Source organism: Tigriopus californicus, chromosome 8 (assembly GCF_007210705.1).
Source record: "Tigriopus californicus strain San Diego chromosome 8, Tcal_SD_v2.1, whole genome shotgun sequence".
NCBI classification, from domain to species: domain Eukaryota; kingdom Metazoa; phylum Arthropoda; class Copepoda; order Harpacticoida; family Harpacticidae; genus Tigriopus; species Tigriopus californicus.
The window spans coordinates 12,786,121-12,804,496 of record NC_081447.1 but is presented as its reverse complement, the minus strand read 5'-3'; the positions used below and the strand labels follow the sequence as shown (position 1 = coordinate 12,804,496).

General features: G+C 43.0%; 3 protein-coding genes across 5 annotated transcripts in view; all 3 read left to right on the top strand.

The window, feature by feature from the left end:
* LOC131885225 (uncharacterized) overlaps positions 1-3,544 on the top strand; it is an 8,878-nt gene extending 5,334 nt beyond the window's left edge. The window contains exons 1-2 of one of the 2 annotated variants that reach the window (XM_059233185.1): positions 1,695-1,844; positions 1,948-3,544. In XM_059233185.1, coding sequence (XP_059089168.1) covers positions 2,661-3,476 — 816 coding nt within the window. In that variant the 5' untranslated portion in view covers positions 1,695-1,844; positions 1,948-2,660 and the 3' untranslated portion in view covers positions 3,477-3,544. Of the gene's footprint in view, positions 1-1,694; positions 1,845-1,947 lie in introns of those variants that run through there. The other variant, XM_059233184.1, reaches the window with a different exon arrangement.
* Positions 3,545-4,578: 1,034 nt separating this feature from the next.
* On the top strand, positions 4,579-13,134 carry LOC131885206 (uncharacterized). Of its 2 annotated transcripts, XR_009373808.1 has the most exons (11): positions 4,579-5,954; positions 8,198-8,396; positions 9,471-9,557; positions 9,692-9,840; positions 10,293-10,532; positions 10,606-10,771; positions 10,932-11,195; positions 11,271-11,649; positions 11,988-12,177; positions 12,312-12,410; positions 12,489-13,134. XR_009373808.1 is itself a non-coding variant. In XM_059233164.1 (10 exons), the coding sequence occupies exons 1-10, from the start codon at positions 5,070-5,072 to the stop codon at positions 12,609-12,611; spliced, it is 2,682 nt and encodes an 893-aa protein (XP_059089147.1). In that variant the 5' UTR covers positions 4,580-5,069; the 3' UTR covers positions 12,612-13,134. The 2 variants fall into 2 exon arrangements, 1 of the variants encoding a protein (XP_059089147.1); XM_059233164.1 differs by lacking the exon at positions 12,312-12,410 and having other exon boundaries at positions 4,580-5,954.
* Positions 13,135-15,404: 2,270 nt separating this feature from the next.
* On the top strand, positions 15,405-16,640 carry LOC131884921 (zinc finger protein 93-like). The gene has a single exon (XM_059232816.1). It carries the CDS (start codon positions 15,405-15,407, stop codon positions 16,638-16,640), a length of 1,236 nt encoding a protein of 411 aa, XP_059088799.1.
* Positions 16,641-18,376: the final 1,736 nt, after the last annotated feature.

Genomic DNA, 18,376 nt, shown 5'->3' with positions numbered 1-18,376 from the left:
ACAACTACTACAAACGTTTCGATTACAAGACTGTCGTGATGGGGGCCTCTTTCCGTAACGTTGGCGAGGTCAAGGCATTGGCTGGATGTGATCTGCTGACCATTAGCCCCAAGCTTCTGGCTGAATAGGAAAATTTTCAAGATGAAATGCCCGAGTACCTGGATGCTAAAAAGGCCAAAACTTTGGAACTGGAAAAGTTCGATATGGATGAGAAGGCCTTTCGATGGATGATGAACTCCTTAAAATTCATCTCCAGGGTTCCCTGGTTTAGATTAAACAAAAATTGTTGTAATCAATGCGACCCCCCAAATAGCGAAGATAAGTTCAACCCTTACTTAAAGACAATAGGCTCTCTTTTTTCCTGCCCTTTGTTATCACATTTTGGAAAACGAATTTCAATCACTGGTTTTCAAATCGTCGATCTGCCGGTGTTTGCTTTGCATTTTTAGTTTTAGTGTTCGTTTTCAGTTAGTAACTCCTGACTATCCTGCTATTCGAAGGTTACACAGTCATTTTTTGGTATATTGTAGGTCAAGGTTTCCTTTTTTCTATCTCTATTTTTCATAAGTGTAATCCTGCCCTGTCCCTGTCTGCATTAGCTTTGTGTGAATTTTTCAATACGCTGATTTAACTCATTTTCCAATATGCCATTCATTAGCGATTGATTTCGATCATGCATGGCGTCCTAAAAAGTGCAAGTACTCTAAAAACTCACAATGACTACAAGGCTTGTATTTGATATAAGTCACGGATCTCGTTGAAAAACAATCTAGGAAGATGTTACTTTTGTATTAAGTCATGTACAGAAATAATGTTATCGAATTCAATTCCTGACTGAATGAAAACCATTGACTTATGGTTATTTTTTCGTTTTTCTGGGTATTTGCTCTTTTATCATCATTAAACCAAACTTAATGGTCCAAATACCTCGAGGATATATCTAATGATAAGACGCAACGATCAAACACTATAAAGATTGAAAGCCTAGAGATATCTTCGTTGAAGGCTCTCGGTTTTGGCCTGAAGTTTGGTTTTAGAAAAGGGCCCCCTTTTAGTCATCCTCATGAATAATGATTGTTTCCATCAAAAATGTCAGAGCCTTGGTCTTCTTGGTAGATTTGATTCTAACTCAAGAATTTAGAATGGTTGTGGATTTTGGCACTTAAAAAGATGAAGCTGCGTTTTCAAGCGGTAAATGTGAGAAGACTGAAGAAATGTCACAGTTAGACAGTTCAGTTACTGTTAAGTCTTTGAACCATCTTCCAAGAAGATTATCAGAACGTTATCTAAAGAAACTATTGAGTGAGGTCAAAAGATCTCATAACAAATCAACTTAAATCAGATGCCAAAATTCGTTTCCGAAAGTTTTCTCTTCACGCACCACCGAACGGAAATGGATCAATATCTTAGTAATACTCCTACTATTGTACCCCAAAAATCATGTCATGCCAAAATCTATTCATCTCTCGTGTCCATGGCGATATGAATTCGTGCCCAAACACATCAATCCGAGCACCAAAAGCACTGATATAATTGTGAGAAGTGTCTTGCGAGCATGAATAATTTACACCGGGAAACCGACAATGAACAAAAGCTCGAAAAATTTAAATGTCACGTGGTCCAACTTCCGAGGCTGAAACCAGTCTTTTAGGGCAATGCATTCTTCTCAGTGCGAATCTTGCAACAAGTTTTTTCTTCGGTTGATGCCCATCAATCTCGTGATAGAGGGGGTATCTGATTGTAGATTGCCGACACAAGAAAATAGAAATCGACTGCATGAGCTGGGATTTGGCACCCAGCATTGCTCGCCAACCGCCGCATAACTATCTCACATACATGTACATGTACGTACAGTACAGTTGTGTACTTTCACCGTGTGTGTTCCTCTCGAATCTCATCTTTTCTTGGCTTGAAAGTGAAAACGAGATTATCAATATTCTGTTTCAGCCAATCTTTGCCATGGATGCAACATTTTCCAGCTCTCAAAACGAATACCGAATGAAGCCTCCGTATTCGTTTCGCTGAAGTGGGTTGAAGGTCTGGGATGTGCATGAACTTGCGTTGGATACACGCACACGTACTGCAGGCTGAACGAACCCAGTCCATGAAATCATGTCTCAAGTGCGACAGGGGCATCGCCACCCTCACTCCCATCGCCGCCATCAGGTTGGCCTCGCCCCAACGCATGGAAAATGTCTTCAAGCTTGACGCAAGAACGCGCAAAGTCTCGACCCCTTGACGCATCTGGCACAAAAAAAGAGGAGGAAGAACTTTTCTCTCTCTGTCTACGCCAGTCTGTTGGAGGATCGGGAAGGATACCCCGAAGTGCGTACGTACCTTCAATATCCTTCTTGCTTGCTAGTCTGTCTCCCTACCTGTACAGGTGCCGCTGACTACCGATATGCTCGGAAGGTACGCAAAGTGGATGGAGGAAGCCAGCTCACATCTGCAACTATCTGGTATGTGGAGGGACGTTCGGTCGGTCGGTCGACCTCTGGTATGCTTGGTTGACGACTAGAAATACTCGCCAGTGTTTCCTGAGGAACCGGCTATCTCACTTCTGCTGGATGCCAACCATCGGAGGAAGGAAGACATTGGTGAAGATCAAAATGTTCTAGTGACAAGTTCTTGAGTCTTCGGGATTGCTGCAAGCTCGAATCATGGGTGCTATTTACTCGTTGCCAATGTGTGCCAGGAACGGCGGGGATAAGGAGGAAACCCAAGCCGACGGGAATAACAATGAACCCATGCCCACCCTACAACATAATGGGTTGGTAGTTTCCATCCAACCCATGGCTGGTCCGCCCCAGGAAACTCACGACCTCAGCCCTGAGGCCACTAGCACGCCCAGGTCTCGCTCTCGTCAAGTCACGCCCTTTTCCGAACACAGCATTTCCGAGAGCCTCGAGTCTGAGGATCTGGAAGGGCATGCCATTGACGAGGAGGTTCTCAACTCGAGCCAAGACCGAACCAGTGATTCGGGTTTGGAGCAATCCTCTTCGGATGAATTGGAATTGGGCCCCCCATCCCTGCGATCCATGAGGCCTGTCAGCGTTATCCAACGACGAACCCCTCCACCCCTACCTCAAGATGAGGGCATCAATGAGTCGTCCGTAGATGTGACGCTCCCACTTGGAAACCATGAGACCTGTGATGAAGAAGACGAGGACAGTGATGTGGAGGAGCCTCACGAGCGACCTCCAGAGCCCACTGTCCCGGATGAACGAGTGGACTCGACCTCGTCCGAGGATCGCTCCAGCTCGTCCTCGCCAATGAGACGAGTATCTCGCTCGCCCTCCAACCCTCCAGAGGTTCTGGATCCCCGGCATTTGATGAAAAAAGATGACACGAAATCCGCCATTTCCGATTTGTTGTCCGAGATCGTCAATTCTGACGGAACACATCAAATTCATGCAGAGGAGAGAAGCGAAGGATTCGGCGTGATGGCTCGCAATCCTGAAGCAGTATCTCGATAAAAAAAAAAAACAGAAGTGGAAAGGAAATTGTTTCCCTCGGCCTGATCCCAAGTTCTACTTCCGGACAGCGGCAGGCACCGTGAACTTCATCTACCTGCCGCCCATGCATTCGCACATATACCCATTGTTGTACTAGTCCGCGTGGCCTCGCCATCGTTTGTGCGCTTTGTATTTCAACGCCCGTCAGCGCCCATGAACAAACCTAGATGAAGTGTTATTAGTTGATTCGACCCTGAAACCAACCAACCAACCAACCAAGCCAACCCATTCAAGAGATCCTCAAGCATGCTCTTTCCTTTTCCTGTCAAGATAACTATCGGCCCAAGCGACAAAATTGACCTTGGCGCTATTATTATGATTAGAACAATCGCGTTACTTTTAAACTTGATGCGTTTTATCTTATTGTCAAGCGAATCAGGTTCCAGTTTCCGGTTTCCGGATCGTGTCGAATGCGATTACAATAGGTCGGTCTTAGGAGCTAATTGCCCAGATTCTGTTCCAGACACTGCTTATTTGAAACCCCCTCGTGACTTTGAGTGGTTCCCCTTGAACGAACATTATTAAGGACCTGGTTCTCAAAAGTTAGACCCCGACTAGTTGAAGGTGGAGGCAACAACTATGGCTCGCATACGAACGGCTTGAAACGAGAAGGGATCTATCTCTAAGGTCGGTAGTGGGTCGGGCAGTGAACTCCAACTGTGGGTCTTGTAAGGATACGAGCACCTACTGATACATGCGAGGGAACAAACAGAAGGAGGGAGGAGAAGCAGAAAAGGCGCGTGAGAAGAAGGTCCCGATCCGCCTTAGGCTTGGCCATGTTATCAGCGCCACGCCGTGCTTGCTGGCTCGGTGTCTGGTGCAAAGGAGAGGACAACCATCATGTGATCCCTGAGGCCATACAAAGTCGAAGGGAACACAACTCGTTTCCACCATAAATCTACCCAATAGAAGTTTGGACTCTGGGTTTTTAATTAGCTTGAGATGAAGCATAGATATGAGATATTTTTTTGCATGCTTTTAGATGCGTGGGTAACCGAACCACGCATTTTGATTAGTCTCTGGTTGAGCATGGTCTGTTTATTCGAAAGTACCTGTAATTGAATTATTTGTCAAGCATACTAGAACGTCAGAAACAAAAAGCGAACAATATCGAGCTGCTGCTTCTCAAGTATCGCCATGGTCTGGTGGGCCCCTGATAGCTTTCTCCGTCCCTTCCACTCCTGGAGTACTAGGCTCCTGCAAGTCTGTCACAAGGCTGAAAAGAAGGCCATCACAAAAAGGCAAGAAGAGGGGGAAAGAAGAGGGAAGGAAGGAAGGAAGGAAAGAAGAGGGTGAGTAAGTGAGCTCCTTCCCTCCCCCGGAGTTGGTTGGTCCGTGTTTCCTTCTTTCTACTACCCAAGTTGTGCTTCCTTGAAAAAGGCCCATGATAATAAAACCAGCGGGCAGAGTGTTTGCAGTCTCAGTTCCCTTCAGTTAGGGTTTTGCGTCGGAAGTGAGTTGTGCTAGAGAGGGATCGTGGATCGTGAAACTTTGGAGTGGGTGTGAATATCGTTCTGCCTCTGCGGTTATCTTAGGCAAAGATAACCAAAAGTCATGTCCTCCAAATCATCGTCTACTCAGTCGCTGAATTCCATTCCCGTTTCCTCGGATGGTGACGCGGCTGATCCTCTACGTCTGAAGGAACTGGAGGACATCGAGAAGGCCAAACCCAAGCCTCCACGTCCTCCCCCACCCAGGAGCAACACCATCACATCGGAAAAGCCTTATCGACCTCCGCCACCCAGGAGTAGCACCATTAGTGGCTCCCAGCACCCTGAGGACGTGGAGGACGAGGAGAGGGAGAAGAAGAAGAAAAAGAAGCATAAGCATAAAGAGCACAAAGAGAAGAAGGAAAAAAAAGAAAAGAAAGAGAAAAGGGAAAAGAAGGAAAAAAGAGATAGGCCAGATAAATCCGAATCTGCCCATGGGGCTTCTTCAGAACTCAAGCGACAATCGGTCACCAGTGTCACTAGCAATAAATCTGAATCGAAGACTGAGCCCGAGAATCCCGACCAGGACTCCAAGGAGGAGGGCGAACAAGCAGAACCCTCTACGGGATGGAAGAAACTGGTTAATTCATCCTTTGGTATCTGGCAAGCTACCACCAATAGCGTGTCCACCGCCAAGAACGCCACGGTGAACGCGGCTGTTTACGCCAAGGATTCCACGGTGAACGCGGCCGTCAAGACCAAGGACGCGACGGTCAATGCAGCAGTGTATGCCAAAGATTCGACCGTACATGCAGCCGTCAAAACCAAGGATGCCACTGTAAATGCAGCTGTCTATGCCAAAGACACAACGGTTAACGCAGCTTCTACTGCCAAGGATGCCACGGTTACGGCTGCATCCACCGCCAAAGATGCCACTTACAGTGCTTCCTCTGTAGCCGCTACTGGAGTCACAAGCAGCTTTGCCAATGTTGTACTTTTGGCTAAGAAGGTAAAATGACCAAAGCCTCATTCTTATTCCCAAATAGGGCTCTATGGAGACAACTGTAGCGTTTCTCCGCTTGTCCGCTGACCAAAGCTTTCCTGGTGGTTAGTGTAGCTTGAAATGAAGCAAACAACTTTCCTCATGCATTGAAAATCAATTTTCAAGATTGGTAGACACAAAATAACAGAGCTGGGAAAGATAGCGTGTTCCACATCACTTATTCATGCACGCACATTTAAGACGACAGCCTTTTTAGTTTCTTGAATTTCTACCGAGGCATGATAAAATCGTAAAAAAGTGATTTGGTGTCGTGATATTCAACAGAATATATTGAATAGGTCAATGCCGTTTGAATGTGTGCCCCAAAAATATAGCAACTGTGGTTTTAGTAGCATATGGCGGCTGGCGAAAGAACAATCAGTCAAAACGGCAAAAGTAAGTGGAATATTATTCTCAAAATATGGACCTTTTTCAGTGATTAATCAAATAATCATTGTCATATTTTCTAGACCCTGGCTAGGTGGGTATTATACGATCTTTTCGAATCTCTAACTCAACGGCTGAGTTCACATTACTTGAGTTAATGAGGGCCATTCAAATCATGAAACTTACTTAACGATTGTTCAGGAAGTTTAGGTCAAAAGTGTATTGCGAACCGCTTGAACTTGCAAACAATGAATTATTTTATTAATAGTTTGAAGGAAGGCTCATTTATTTGAGTCCCCATGTCAATTCTGACGTCAATTGACAGCACACAGGCTCCCAAAATGGATAATCACTCAAACTTGGCGGCAGTTTGATTGTCTCCAGTTAAATTTTTCGAAAAGTTCCTCATTCACTTGCCCGATTAAAATAGATTGTCAGCTTTTGTGATTCTTATGCTTTTCTTTTACTTCGACATATATTCCAATACTAATCACAAGTTGAGAAAGCGCTCCTGTGTCCAAAGATTTTGACCCCAAACTGTCTGCACTTACAAAGAGCTTGAATAGGATGAAAAAGGCCAGGTTTTGGAATGTGAGTTGTCAGTTAATCCTTAGTCTGAGTGGTTGTGTTAGGCCCCCACAAAAAGGTTTCGAGTATGCATAGGCACGAGCCAGGGGATTCAGGAGGAAGGACATGGTTTAGCAAACACGGAAAGAATACTTTTTCTTGCCTAAGGCTCTTCATCTCTTCTTTAGAAGGGAACCATTGAAAAGAGTCTTATGGACCAAACCTAATAACAAAGGCACGATAGTGATTTGGGCTATTTGAATGAAATATTTATGCTATGGTGTAAAATCTTCTCAAATGAAATCATTATTCCAATCTTTTTTCCGGTTGTTTTGTTTTGTACCGCCAGATATCCAATAACAAGGACCTAAATGTTCCTTCAAGCGAGTACAATAAAGAGCGGTTTGAAAAGTCCTCCCAATAATGAATGTTTTTTTTCAAATAATCACGTTATTTTTTCTCACTAAGTCCTTAAGACTGATTGGAATGGATATACTTATGTTGAATAACAGTATCATCATCACCTCAGATTGAAAGAGGGGGAACTAAAAAGAGTTCTGATTTTTTCATATACTTCTACTCTAGACATATTCGAGTTCCTTTCACAATGTTCGTCAAGAGTGCAAGAGTCTGCCAAATTCAATGAAACTTTTATCAAGTTGAGCCTGATTTTTAATTTCGTTCCTGGCTTTTCTTTCCTATTTCTTTTCGTATTAGAAAGTTTCCTGGCTAGAAGCAGATTACCGTTTTCTTAAGTTCCACCTTGTCTGTAATCCTCTTTCAATTTTATGCATCATAAGTATTCATCTACCGCTCACGGTAAACACATCAAAATCATGTTGAAGGTTCATGAATGAAGCAAGCACTTTGTGTTATTTGTTCCTTTGTTGTTCTCGCCTAAACTTCCTAACTCAATCATTGGCTATCCAATTGTTCATTCAATACTGCTCAAGGTTGCTTTGCTTGTGGTCAACATGGCAAAAATACTGCATAAAATACTTGCTATCCCTTTCAAAGGATCAGTTTCTGCATACATGTGTACATCAATAGAAAAGAGCGTTTAGCGCATCTACTGTAACGGTAGACAACTTCATCATACCTGGATACATCTTAGCTTTGAAGACTGGTACAACTAAAAGGCGTCAGAAAGGCTTTTTCAGTTGTAATGCAAATTGGAAATGCCAAGGTACAGAAGTTTGGCTTGTTCCATATGCTTCAGTGGGAAACTAAGAAAATCTCCTGGCTCTCCATTTCAGGCTGCCAAAGAAACACGCTACAAGATGGGTCCCGCTGCCGATACGATCACCTTGATTCACTTCAACGACGTCTACAACGTAGAATCACGTGAGCAAGAACCTGTGGGTGGAGCCGCTCGCTTTTCCACCGCCATCAAGGGCTTTGAGGATCGGGCTCCCATTGTGTTGTTCTCCGGCGACATCTTTGCACCTTCAATAAGTGAGTGTTTCCCAACTGGAACGAGCCTGTCCAAATGGATTCAGGCTGGCTTGATTGCGTTGAGGCCTTTTTGTAGCAAAGTGGATCAGGCAAGGCCCTCGTAGTTTTTTTTCTTTCTTGGGGAAAGTCTCTGCAGTCAAACTAGCTGAGTGTCAGATTAGAGAAGTGCCTGGAACATAGGGGGGTAAAGAGGCGGGAGAAGCGAGGACTTGTTCCATATAAGGCCAAAGCTGGTACTCTAATATCCTAATGGAGAATGGTGCAATTGAAAGCCGCTTGTCAAACGAACTTTCTACGTACCTCGGCAAACCCAAGTTTGAAGTCAAATCATAAGCCACAATGGACGAAAAGTTTGATTCAGAATGCAACGTTTGGTTCATGAGCACGGGCGGTTTGAGGATTAGCATTTTGAATACCTGAAAAGAGGCTTAACTTTCTCGGCTTTACCGAGTTACCTTACCTGAATGGGGTTGTCCAAGTTGCAGTACAGAGCATTGGCTGGTTGTCACTTGGATAAGAATAGAATTTGATACACTATGTTCAATGCCTAGTTAAACTTATCACGTTGCTTTAAGTATGATAACATCTAAGAGCACATCAACCTTAGTACTTCTTGCAAGTCACTTTCAGTACAGGAGTATTATAATACAAGTACCGAACCTCTGGATATATGTTGTTTTTTGTCAAGTACAGAGCAGTGAAGTAAGTAGCTTTGCCGAGTGGTACTCGGAATGAAGCAAACAAAGGCAAGTGAACTGCTTAACACCTGGAAGACCAAGTTTTCCTCTACAAAAGGAAGAAGATACTTGTGTTCACACATTGCCAGGAATGTGTCACAAGACTTCAAAAGAGTTCCTTTGAGGTCCATACAGAACACAATCCTTTCTAATGGGAACCTCGTTAGTCTGGTTTGCGGCTCTAAATGCGGCAATTCCTGGGATCTTATCATTCGCCATTGTGCAGTAGTTACTTGTCAGATGAAGCCCTTCTTTAGCTTCTTTGAGCCTGATATTTCCTCCCTCTTCCTCTCAAGGTACTTCTAACTTAGACATTATATCATTAATCAATTTCCAGTGAGTACGATGACCAAAGGCGAGCAAATGATCCCGGTTCTGGAAAAGGTTGGAACACATTGCGCTTGTTATGGAAACCATGACTTTGGTAAGTTCCATGAGTGAGTTGGCTTGGATTTTATGACGCTCTCAAAGACCACTGACTCTGTTGGCAACCAACAGGTTCTGGGTATTTCCGTAAATAGAAGAAATAATGAATGCATATGATCATGCCACTTACAGATTTTGGCATCGACACTCTCATGGAACATACCGAGAAAAACAGCTTCCCTTGGCTCATGTCCAACGTGGTTGACAACGAAACTGGCCGACCCTTGGCCGAGGGAGTGATTACTCATATCATGGATTGGTGCGGCAGAAAAATTGGATTGGTAAGTGCAAAAGGATTGGTGGGAACTTTCCAAAACAACCACCTTTCCAACTCAATTTATAGCTCCATTTCTTTCGAGAGGCGGTCCCTGGGGAATTTCGTATTAGAGCCCCGGTCTCTTTTTCTCCCGGGACTTTAGTAAGGTGGTTGCAAGAAAAATTTGTCGATCGCCCTCAGTAAAGAGCTTTCTGATCGAGAAAGCCAAAAATAGCTCTTGCGACAAGTTTCTTCCGTCTAATATGGACGGGAGAGGAAAAAAAACCATACGTACGCAGTCGGGAGCAGATTAAAACAAGTGCACGTACTCCCTAAGGCCGGAGATTGTTCCCAAGTTTCCCAAGAGCTCTCTGTGATTACGTGGGATTTGGCAAAACCCTCTCAAGTTTTGAGAGTGGCATCATCAGTGAGGAATGGCAAAGAGCTGATGTCTTTGAATGGAGTATTCTCTTGCAGATGGGATTGGTGGAAAGGGAATGGTTGGACACTTTGGCCACTATTAACCCTGAGGAAGTCACTTACACAGACTATGCGGAGGTGGGCAAAATGCTATGTAAGGAGTTGAGAGAAAAAGGTTGCGAGTACATAATCGCTCTCACTCACATGAGGACTCCCAATGATGTTCGATTGGCTGAAGAGGTTGACGACATTGACCTGATCCTCGGCGGACATGACCATGTTTATGAAAAGAAAATGGTAAGAATCAAACTATTCTCTCCTTTTGGTGGAAAATATCATGGTTTGGAGACCATTATAATTCCTGTTTTAGATTAACGGGAAGTACATTTTGAAAAGTGGAACCGACTTTCGACAGTTCTCGATAGTCACCGTCAATTTCACCGAGGAGAAGCCGTCGGTTGAGATTGAGGCTGTGGAGGTCACTTCGGAGTTTGAACCAGACCCAGAGCTGGCTGCTACTTTGGAGAAATATGAAGGTATTGCAGATACTTGCGTGGCATTGAACGCTCAAGATCCAAAATTTGTTTTGCCTTGAGGATCAAAGAGAAAGGCTTTGCTTCTCCCAGGGGAACCTCTCCCTCTCCCCCTTGGGATTAATTTGGAGCTTTCTTGCATTGCTAAACGTTGTATTTGCAGAGAAAATGGAGGCCGAAATGTGCAAAGAGCTGGGCGAGTTCCAATGTGATTTGGACGGCCGTTTCTCGGCCATTCGCACCCAGGAGACCAACTTGGGCAACTTCATCTGTGATATTATGGTAGCGGCTACCAACGCAGATTTTGCCCTTCTCAACTCCGGGACATTCAGATCTGATCAGGTCCATCCAGCGGGACCTTTCTTCCTCAAGGATCTACTTACCATCTTACCCATGATTGATCCACTTGTCCTGGTTGAAGTTACAGGTATTGGGGCTCGAGTTATTGCCTGGCACCATTGAACAGTTTTCATAAAGAATATTGTGGTTTTTTTTTTTGCAGGAGAGCAAGTCCTACAATGCCTTGAGAATGGAGTGTCTCAATATCCAAAACTGGAGGGGCGTTTCCCTCAAGTGAGCGGGATTTCCTTCGTTTTTGATCCCAAGAAACCCAATGGTTCAAGAGTTGACGCGCAGTACGTCAAAATTGGTGACGAATACTTGAAGAAGGACACCAAGTATCACATGGCCACAAAAGCCTATCTTGCTATTGGCAAAGATGGCTACGACTGTTTGGCAGAGGCAAATCAAATCATCGACGAGGAAAATGGACCCACTCTCACTGTGGCAGTACAAAATCATTTCAAGGCCCTGGCCATGAGAGAAGGCAGGACCAGGCGGCCTTCAGTTCACCATCAATCACTCATTACTTTATCACGAAGGTGAGAAACATAAGAATTTGAACAACAAAACGGCATTCCCTAAAACATCACTTAAAGATATTTTCATAGCTCATTAATACAACATGAAATATGGAGCAAAGAGTCGAATGCGGAGGGCGAAAGCATGGTTTGTACATGTCGAAACCAAGTGGCTTCCTCCCCTTAGTACAAAGAATTGTAATGAGCCTTTATCATTAATAATAGCCCAAGCAACACGCCATCTCCGTTCTCAGTAAGAGGGGCACAGGCCTTTAGAGACGTCTTAATTGAAGTACCTTGGAATCCTTAGAAGACTCTACCCACCCACATAATCACTAGCGTCCTCCTTTTCTCTACAGAACGAGCATTGTTCGACAATTGACTGAAGATGGAACTCACCACATTCCGGCTCATCTGCCGGAGAAATTCCAATCCTTGGATCTTTCCACTCTCAGACCCAAACTCAAGAAGCAAGCCACCATTGCCGATTTGGAGGCCATTAATCTCAGTCCTAGAGCTCATGGCAGGATCGTTCAAGCCTCTCCCGAGGTAAGCATGATGGAATGTTCACATAAAACAAGTTGACAGTTTGATTGCACACAGGGCTGCACTTTCATGGTCTTCAATATTCTGCATCCTCTTATCTCATTTGTCTATTCGGTTTCATTATTCTTTTTTTTAAGGCTTGATTGTATTTACTTAAACGTTACTTCGAAGTTCCTTGTTTACATTTTTCCCTCCAAGTTTTTGATTGGTTGCACATCTCTCTTTTACGAAAACAGGTAATACCAAGAATCTTCAGGAAGATGGTCAACAACAATCCACAAATTCTAACAGAAGAAATCTCTTCTTTCTTACAGAACATTGCCAAGTTGAAGCGCCGCAAAGATCGACATCTCAAGGGTGAAATCATCATGGAAGAAGAGGAAACAGAGGGCTTTGATCAAGGCGTGGTACCTCCTCCTGATGAGGATCTTTGTTAGTTGGCCTTTAAAACATGCCTCATCACTCATTTGACCTTGCAAATATTACAGTATACTATGAAAACCCTTAGCGCAACAGACTGTACCATATAGTGACCATTTCTCAATTTCTATGCGTAGAACCCAAAGAAAGTAAGCATTTAACTTGTCCATTTCAAGGTTGATGAAACTAGATGGATCTTATGTTGGCATGTCAAATCTAAATATCAAGAAAACTGTTGATTGTTACACAACTTTGATTAGACTCCTCTCATGCCTCAACCCTTTAGTTCTCGCCATTGAATAATTGTGACACTAAATGAGCTGTTAAAGTAGACACCTTAATTTTTACCAAGTCAAGCCCCCCTCCCTTTCCCCCTTGTTTCAACTCTTCATATTGTTAAAGGTACCGGGTCACTGAAATAAGAATTCTGAAAATGTAACTTAAAGCTTTTTTCAATTTGTTAATTGTTATTGAAAAATAAAATGCTAAGGAAATAATGAAATGGTCAAAAGGAGTAAAGATGTTGGAAATAGAACTTGATTCCTTCGCATTTATGGATGGATTTAAACGCAGGACAACCCTCAAGAACCAAATTTTCATCAGCATATCGGAGTTCATCCCACACAGTTGCTCCAGGGAAGAGGCTACCGACCTGTCGGTCAAATCCAGGAAAGTTGCTTTGGGTACCAAACAAGATATCTTCACTCTGCCCTTTCCATAGGGTCTGATTCCCAAGGAACCATGTATTCTGACCTCGAGCTTGTGGTTTGAGAGCCATCATGCCAAACCAAAGCACTTGGCTGGCTTGATATTTGTCCATGGCACTTTGACAAATGTCATACAAATGCTGGAATTGTAGAAGTCTCCACGCTTTTTGAGGTAGTTGAGGCATCATTTCAGAGGCTAATTCCGCCGCTGTGTTATGCCATTCTTTGGCTTTGACTTGAAGTGGAGAGTATTGATGGTCCTTGGACCAGTGACATACCAAGCAGAGCCCATGTAATTCCTGCCCAATGGTTGATCGAAGTTCAAATGAGACGCCTGAATAAAGATATAATTCCATTTCTTGTTCAACCAGGCCCTCCAATTGAGATCGATGCTTGACCATTTGCAATGCATGGGGAATTGGGGCGTTTGGGTAGAAGTGACTCCACATGAAATCCTTGTACTCTTGATGTAGTAGCTCAGATTTGGGAACATGCTCTTGTCGAGGTTGAATCACACTAACCTTCAGCCCATTTTGGACGGCAAACCAGTCTGCTGCCACAAATTTGTGGTACGATGATTGAATAGGAACAAATTGGGCATATCTGTTGCTTAAAATTGCTTTTAAATTGGTCATTTGGCCAAGATGTGTGCTGTATGATCAGAATCGTCTGATTAGATCTGGTCAGACGTCAGAAGGTCATTCCTTCACTTGAGAGTATGCAAAGGAGATGGATGGCTAAGAATTTCATTTCTTTCATTAGGAATAAAACAAACCAAATCAAAGGGTGTAAATATGGTCACTGAAAATGAATGGCTAAAACAATGCAAAGCTTTTAGCTTTAGTGAGTTTGAATAATCCATGACAGAGAGGAACACATGGCTTGGAAAAGAAATTGCGTCACCCTGAAGCTGAAATAAGGAGAGCGACACATCCAAACAACAAACACAAAGATCTAGTGCCACTACAGTTTACGTATTTTGGCGATTAATGCTTCTTTTCATTTCCAAGATACGGTGAAAATTCATGCAAAATGAAATACGAATATACACTCGCTCGACAAGCTTTTGATTTTCCTTCAGTTTGGGCAGAAAAACAGCAATACTAATTTTCAATCAATATCAACCTCAGAAAAAGTCAACCACCCAACTTAAGCAGTATGGAGACACTGCGACATCTCACTTCAAGTACACAAATGCCAGAAATATAGTGTTGGTGTCTTGTGAATGTATTTTGCTTCAAAAAGATCACCAACTCCTCCAGCATGGATTTCTTGCCTCTATTGCTCGACAAACTCAAGCAGCGTCACAAGAAATCCGAGGATTTGCTGTACCTTGAAATCCAGAATTGGATTGTGTTCCAACGCTCCACCTTTGATTACTTCGATGAGAATGGGGATCCGTATACAAGCCAGTTATTCTTGATAGAGATCGGTTCAGGCCGTTATATACACCGAGCCCAAGGAGTAAAGGTGGATCATGGGATCACTCAGGATGCAGATATCCTGGTAACCAAGCTCATGGATGCCTTGGTCGACACCACAGTGTGCCAAGGTTACCCTGTCCAAGATGTCATGTTGGACCAGAGCTATTTCCTTACCTTGGATTATCCATTTCCACGTTGGGCTTCCACGGAATGTAGTCAATTCTTCCCGTCGTATAAAATGGAACTCGAAGAGGTCCACTCAGGGACCAAGTCGGATAATCGACAGATTTGTCCCCATTGTCAGAAGGCCAAGCAGTTGATATTGAGCGAGGAACCAGACGAAGAGATTAAGGTATCCGTAGGGGTTGATTTGAATCACGTTTTCTTAGACGCCAGCTTAAAGTATGAAAACCCAAGTATGGAAATTCTCAATGAGTTTGACGAGGCTCCGGATGGACCATATGATTCAGATTTGAATTTCTCATAAGAGTCGGAGAATAATCTGGTGGATCAAGGCGAAGATGACGAAGACCAGCAAGAAGAATGGAGCCGTCCGAGACGAGCAAAGAAGAGGAAAATGAAGGTTGAGTGCAAGCATTGTCAAAATGAGTTTTCCGACTCTTGTGAGTATTGTCAAAAGCGTTCACGAAAGGGCGGCATTTCCACCGCCAAGAGGAGAATGAAGGACGAGGCATTGGACGATAGCAAGTCCGCCATGCCACGAAGGCAGATCAAGTGCCATCATTGTTCAAAAGTGTTCAACTCCATTCATGTGTACCACACCCATCAGCGCAAGAAACGGAAGATCACTTGTCAAGAATGTAACAAGGAAGTGATAACTTTCGACGATTTGAAGAAGCATCTGGCGACCAGCCATCCCGAGTCGCTTGAGGGTCTTTTCAAGCCGTTGTGGGAAAACGACGAGGACGTGGAGGCCATGAAGTTCCCCAAGAGTTGCTACATCTGCGACCGAGTCTACAATGGACATGTCATGTTAAACCGTCACAAAGAGCTCTACCATGAATTGGGCGACTTCAGATGCGATGAGTGCCAAGCTCCATGTCTCACTTTCTACGATTTCGTCATCCATAACTACCAGTGCCATGCCAAGGTCATCTCACACATAAGACCATACACCGGAGGACTGGAAGTCCTTACCCACAAGAATGGCAAAACTGAAATGAAACGTGAGAACTACTCTTGTCAGTTTTGCTCTTCTGCTTTCAAATTTGATACTGCGCATACAAGTCATATGCGGCGGAATCACGGTTTCGGCTTATTCGAGTGTCATTCCTGCGACGAAATGGGCCATTATGCCGGGGCCATTTCCGCTCACATGCTCAACTTTCACGGGGACAACCCGGAGGTCAAGTGTCCGGGTTGTTTTAAGGTTGTGAACTTGAAGGATCATCATGACGGATTCCTGGAACATTATGGGAGTTGTAAACGTGCCTGGACCGCCTCGAAAAACTCGGGCACTTACGAAAAGGGTGTTTTCCAGTGTCATTATTGCGGCAAGGAGTATGCTTCGAAAGTGGTCTTCCGGGCCCACATCAAACAGCACGAAGGGATCGAGCGTTTCAAGTGCACCTACTGTGATTACGGTACGAATATTAAAAAAGTCTTGGAGGACCACGAAAAAGGTCATCTGCGTGAGCGGGGCCTGACTAGTGAAGAAGCAGGCATGAAACTCTATTACGATTGTGACCAATGCGACAAGAAATTCGTCCAGGAGTCTGGGCTTCGATCCCACAAACGGAGAATTCATCTTGGCATTAAGAAAAGCTATTTGTGCAAAGATTGTGGCGAGGTGTACCCGAACATACAAGGCTATTATAAGCACAAACGCGAAAAACACGGATATGTGGCCAAAAACGTGGGCAGAAAGGGACGACGATCTCATGGTCCGATTTAGCTAGAAGATCAATGTAGAATGACGACATTCATTCTTTCTTATCCAAACGAGTGCATAAATAATAAGTTCTGATCTTATCCAAAACTGGGGTCAGTCTGTCAGTCAGTCTAATGAACGGAACGGCATGGTTTCAAATACCAAGATAGGTTTGTCCCAAGACTAACATTGCTTTACAACACTGAGTTGGATGTCACCAAATCAGCAAGAAATGTGTGTAAATCCCTTAATCAATGCATGATTGCCGAATTCGAATCTAGCAAAAAGATTTGACTCAAGGTAATTCATTAGGAATGCAGATTGGCAAGGTCTGAGCAATATTTATTGACGTGGAAATGAACTCTTGTTTCAAAAGGAGAGGAAGCATCTTGCCCAAATGAAAGTAAGAATGAAATGGGGAAAAAAAGTGTACAGTACGCACCAAAGATCCTCCGATAAGATGACCTGATTCGAATATCATCATCACGGCTGTTCTAAATATGCAAAAGCATTTTTTCCACCTTTCCGATCTTGTCGCATTAGTTTTATTTCGTTGTAAAACTTTTTTTTCTACTTCTATACATTGTATACATACCTTTAGTGCCTTGATTCTTATTGCTGCAATGGGATTTTTCTTGAACGCCTTGATTATCTCGCCTCTAGCAAAAGCTTTCAAGGTAACGTCTCTTAAGCTTTAAAAATTGTCACTTTTTCAGTTAATGGCTTAAATATCAAGTGGAGCTCTCAAAGTAGTTGATGCTTTACTTCATCATTGGGGTCAAGAGCATATTTTTCGGAATAACAATAATTTTTGAAAATGTTTTTGTGTATATTATGAAAACGAAAATGAATTATTATTTTTTCTTTTTTGGAATGTTATACAATATTTCAGCGGAAAAAAGTGGAAAAAGTCAAACATCAGTTGACTCTTCACAACATTTCTCATTATTTCATCAACGTCAGACCTAAACTAGAGACCGCTGAATTTTCACAAACGCAAAGGGTCCATTTTAGTTGACGTTGTCAACCAATTGTCTGAAAAGATAAATTAGAAATATAGCAACAAGTGCTGCACAAGTAAAGAGCACCTTTTTTCATTTAAAAGCCAATAAGTTTCGCTTTATGTAATGATGCGGTATGAAAGGGACCAAGCATATTTAAATAAACATTTGTTACATTTTTCAGCATGTTTATTTACCATTGTTTTTTCCAGAGCATTGCAAAGTTACATAGTCACAGCTAAGATGCAAATCTTCTAACACGCCAAATTCCCAGCTCACCATTGAGGATTTTGTAAATTATTTTGCAATTAACACTAACAAGCAAACCCATTTCTAAAGTAAGTGTGATCTTTATTCTAAATGACAAGGGACCAATGATAAGCATCAATGATTTAAAAGTTAACTTTGTTAATTGTAGTATGAGGTCTTGATGTTTATACATGTAAAAGTAATATTTTGCACTTGTGAGAGGAAAATGAATAACATTTCGCGCCAGTCCGTCAAAAAAATGCTCTTCTGTAATTTTGCTTCTATTCAAAGACGTAAACAGCAAAAAAGAAATTAAAAAAATCCTTCTTTTTGGGTCCTTTCTGTAGCATTTTCAGGTGCAATTCTTGCAATAAAAGGAACAGATTGATTATAGTTCCGTGTCCTTACACAATTACTAACTATTTCTCTTGAAGGAAAATGATGGCATTATTTGATATAGCCACTTACCCTCAGCTCTAAGTGTCCAATAATACTTATCAATATAATACA